Source organism: Protomyctophum parallelum (genome assembly GCF_964188405.1).
Source record: "Protomyctophum parallelum genome assembly, chromosome: 10".
In the NCBI taxonomy this organism is placed as follows: Eukaryota; Metazoa; Chordata; class Actinopteri; order Myctophiformes; family Myctophidae; genus Protomyctophum; species Protomyctophum parallelum.
In genome coordinates, this window is record NC_139704.1 from 32,759,971 (window position 1) to 32,764,732 (window position 4,762).

Genomic DNA, 4,762 nt, shown 5'->3' on the forward strand with positions numbered 1-4,762 from the left:
CACAGCTGTCATCTCATCCTTACTTAGGACAAATAATGTCTACGTTTTTGGGGGGAATTTCAAAACAGCAATTCGAGTTTAGTGCAATCTATAATAAATATCTCCAACCGAAATGTTGTCAAGGAACAGCAACATTATCAAAATTGCAGAAGCATTGAGCCAGCAGTAACTAGAAATCTCAATTGTATCATAAAGCTGTTTACAACAATAATTACGCTTTATTATGTTTTATAACTTGCTTTTCTTGCTGCTAAACCAATAAACTAGGATCCACATGAAACCAAAGTTGGTTTCATATATGGATTCATTCCTACTATTGCATATAGCTGTAAAACAGGTATTTGTAATTAAAAGTTAGATAAACGTTTAGATAAGTTTTAGATAAAAAGGATGCTTTATGACACAATGTATTTTATAGTTCCGGTTTTATTCTGTAATAAGGTCCCCAGAGTTACAGAAATCATCTACAGATATTAGGGAATGGACTGTGCACTTGAAGGCCTTTCTTCAAGGTGCAAGTCAGTACTGCAAGTTACATCAGTTAGAAACCAACTTTAAAGAAACATAGTGTTAATGAGCGTGGATCTGAGAAATGTAATACAAGTTGAAGTTGTCTCTAAAACAGATTACAGTTACATGGTCTATGAAGCACAGATGCTTTATATGCTACTGAAAAGCTGTTATAATGCTGTGGCAACTTGGCCTCAATATTCAAAATGCTACATAAAAAACAAGTTGCAAATTTGAAATTGTATATTCATCTTTAATCTGCCTTATTTTCTCTTCTTTTTTTTACTGGCCTGCCAACAGTCATTAGAAACATAAAACTGTGGAATATATCAAAATAACACAACACTGAAACAACACAAAGAGAGAAACAAAGAGAGAATCGGCATCAACATTATGGAATCTGCTCCGTCTGCATCTACATGGGGTAGATAGGACAAAGTACCAGGAAACATAACACTAAAAACAACCATCTTTGACATTATAATTCTCTCTTTTAAATACATAACGTATTATATATATATATCATAAGTTCTATGATTTACACATTTAAAGTGGTCACCGCACAAGACAAACGCCAAAAAAAAAGAAAAAAAGGAGTGAGACTGAGATGAAAGAGAGAATAATAAGAGAAGAAAAAAATGGAAAAAAGTCATCAGAGTTTAGATGGTTAAAGTTGACAAATGTTCACTTTCAATACGTTTCATTCATCAACAGGCTGCCATACAAGATCACCGGCTCTGTCGAGAGCAGGGGTCAAATTCTGTGTTACAGGAATATTCTGTTTCAACAACTTATAAAATACCTTGAATGTAATTATGTCTCGTGTGTGAATACCCTGATTGATTATGCTCCAGTACACAACCTGCTGTATTTCTACATCCTAAATAGTCATTGCAACTCTTCCTCTGTTGCTTCTCCATAATAATGTGACTTGTGCATTAAGTGCAGGCCTTAAATCCATAATTATGTGTACATGCATGTAGCACGATTCTGAACTGTCTGTTCAAACGAGAGAGAGAGAGAGAGAGAGAGAGAGAGAGAGAGAGAGAGAGAGAGAGAGAGAGAGAGAGAGAGAGAGAATACAGAAATGGAAAGAAAACATAGTTGAAGGGGCACACAAGTTAACTAGAAACAAAACAGCTTTACAATATCAAGCTTACAGTAGGTTATATAGGCTAGTATTTGTTTATTAGCATGTCTATGACATAGGTACAAAACTGTGAGAAACCGAGAGAGAAAGAGAGATGAAGAGAGTTAGACATAATGCAACACTGACATTATGGTGTCCCATTGATGTGGTTAAACAACATGGGGAGATTCAATAACAGCACAAAAACACAAAGGATTTCAATTCAATAATAGAAAACAGACTCGTGATGACTAATAACTGTATGTGTATAATTTATGAAGATAAAGTTGACCCAAAGAGACCAAAAGTGAAGCTAACTAATGCTACAGTGAAATACAGAGGGCTGGGGTGCTGAAAATGGGCACTGCATGACACTCCTGATGGCTTATTTGATAATGTGAGCGGGTGTGTAATTGTGGATAGTGATAATAGTTATACGGATATTATAGATTCAGGCTCTGTGCATGTTGAGGTTGCTAAAACATGGTCGGGCTGGTGGAAGGTCAAATAGTGTAGGTTTGTGTGCAGGTAGCATGGTGTCATACTGTAGGCTACTTTTATTAACCCTCTTAGGTTGTTAGATAGGGTTAATATAGTTTTAAGATCGGGTCTTATGGGCTATATATACAGGGCTTTATAGGGATGCTGGCTTGGTTGGCTAATGGCTATATCTGGTGTGCGTTTTGTTGTAATGGATAGGTGTCCTAACTGCACCACCGCTCTCTGAAACCATCCGAAGGAAATGGGACCCGATCAGCTATCCTTGACGAGTGACACTGAGTCGTATGGCAGTATATCACCTATAATATAAAATTATGTAAGTATATAAATGAGCTGTTATAGGCACAGATGTGGTTTGCTTGTGGCACGTGGCAAGGACAATGCCTTACTTTAAGGCAAGTTGATGACTTTTAAACCTCACGCCTTTGGTCTGAGTTCTCAGCTATAGTTTGGGTTTAGGGAAGATAAAAGGTCTATACTGTACAATGGTGTAGGAATGAGAACTATAACCAAGGACATAGATTAGGTGACTTATGTAAGGCAGGCTGTGGGATTTGAATACCATTCTGCGTGTGGACTGGCCTTATTCAGTATTTTAGTCTGACGTAATTTTGTAGTGCTACGTTACGTCCGGGTCCAAGTGGCACCAGCTCCCGTCCGCATCCCATTGTAAATAGAATATCTAAACGCGTGAATCTTTTTACAATAACGTTATTTTTCAGAAAGGAAGCCATTGAGGGTTAAAATGGGTCTTAATGCTTCCAACTCGGGTGCATATTTCGAATCCGTGCAGGCTTTAGTATGTTGAATCTAGTTTGCATTAATGAGGATTTAGTTGACACAATAACATAAAATGGCGATAGTATTCCATGTGGGGCAGACGGCCTGTCACAGCCAGATTTGGGAGAGCAGCGCAGCTTTGTTGTTGCAAGGAAAGCGGTAAAATTAGACTTTCGTGGTTGTTTTCGTCTCAGATTTAGTCCGACAGTCACAGTATAACTCCATGGGGACACAAAAGCGACACAAAAGTAGGACCCGGAAGTATCTCAGGAGGGGGCGCTCACGTCACAGCTAAAATACTGAATAGGCTCTGAGCAGGAGTGGGAGGGTCAATTAAGGCCTATAGGTCTCAGACTTTGGGTGGAGGTCCAGGACTGGGTGTAAGTCTGGGTTGCGGGACCCATCCCATAGTCTAGGTGGTCTGATCCAGGGCCCTCAGGAGGTCGCCGCCCTGGAGGAGGTGCAGGTTGCCCTGCAGGGGGATGTTGACCTCACAGTCGTACCGGGTCAACTCCGGCAAACCGTAGGACTCGAAGGAAGGGGCCAACAAACGACTGGCTACACCTGTGGATGGATGGACAGACAAGAGCACAGGGACAGACAGTTATAGGCAAACAGGGATTCGTGGAGAAATTAAAGGACCACTTCACCACTTTTCAACCTACTGTATCTTCATATAGTAGGTCCTCACAAATAATCATGAAAAAATTGCGCAATGTTTTTCTACTCTGTCTGCGTCCCATGGGAGGGCTGTGGGCAGTTCAGAAACCGTCTTCCAGTGACATCATCGATGGGGAATACAAGCTAATAGAACCTGCAGGCTTACTAGTCCTGAAAAGTTGCAATGCGAAAATGGAAGCCATTGTTCTCACGATAATGAAAATCTAAACATTTTTGTAAAAGAAAATCTGCCTAATGATGATGTCACTGGAAGACGGTTTCTAAACTGCCCACAGCCCTCCTATGAGACACAGACTGAGTAGAAAAAAATCGTGCCATTTTTTCATGATTATTAGTGAGAACCTATTATATGAAGATAGGTTGAAAAGTGGTGAAGTGGTCCTTTAACAGACAAAAATGGACTGGACAAAGTGGTGGGTATGAAAGAAACCTGTAAAGAATATGCATGAGGTAAAAGAAAAACGGAGAAGAAAGACAGTCATTCTTAAAATGGTTAAATGTTTTTGATATGAATGGCAATGCTTAATAATATATAGTTGAAACATTTGTAACTGTATTTACTGATGTTTAGTAATGCACGAATAATGGTTTACAAATGACGACTTCATGATGGATTAAGTATTTACTAATGCTTAACTAATGCTTAATAGTGTATAGTCATTATAAAGTGTTGCCATGCATTTTGCACGTGGATCGGAGCTCAATATTTGAAGCAGTTATTGGCGTTGATCCTGCTTTTTTACGCATGAAAGTTCCATGCACGTTTATCAGCGTATGTGCACGCAGTGCTTTCAAATCGAGGTTCAAGTCAACGTATTGTCCAGCAAACTCACCCTCTGTCTTGTTGGAAGACATCATGCCATATTCTGTGTAGCTATAGCTCTGCTGGGGGAAGGATTTCTTCAGCACACCATCTATCCCACATCCTGGATATTGAGACTTCCTGTGTTGCAACAGTGGGCTGAGACGTTGGGGTATCATTCTCCCCATGATGGGGTCTGAGGGGGGGGGGGGGTTACATTGACAGTATTAATAGTCTCACACACACACTCCCACACACACACACACACACACACACACACACATGCATACATCCACGCGCGCACACACGCAGCAACCATACCTGCCAGTGAGCCTGTGCTGAGGGAGCGGTCAATGATG

General features: G+C 40.1%; 1 protein-coding gene across 1 annotated transcript in view; it reads right to left on the minus strand.

Annotated features, from left to right (window-relative positions):
• Window positions 1-3,229: 3,229 nt before the first annotated feature.
• The window catches only part of epas1b (endothelial PAS domain protein 1b), a 72,164-nt gene continuing 70,631 nt past the window's right edge, over window positions 3,230-4,762 (minus strand). Inside the window, exons 14-16 of the mRNA XM_083775466.1 lie at window positions 4,725-4,762; window positions 4,435-4,599; window positions 3,230-3,484 (exon numbers count right to left, since the gene is read on the minus strand). The exon at window positions 4,725-4,762 is cut by the window's right edge and continues 56 nt beyond it. Coding sequence (XP_083631592.1) covers window positions 3,333-3,484; window positions 4,435-4,599; window positions 4,725-4,762 — 355 coding nt within the window. The 3' untranslated portion in view covers window positions 3,230-3,332. The remainder of the gene's footprint in view (window positions 3,485-4,434; window positions 4,600-4,724) is intronic.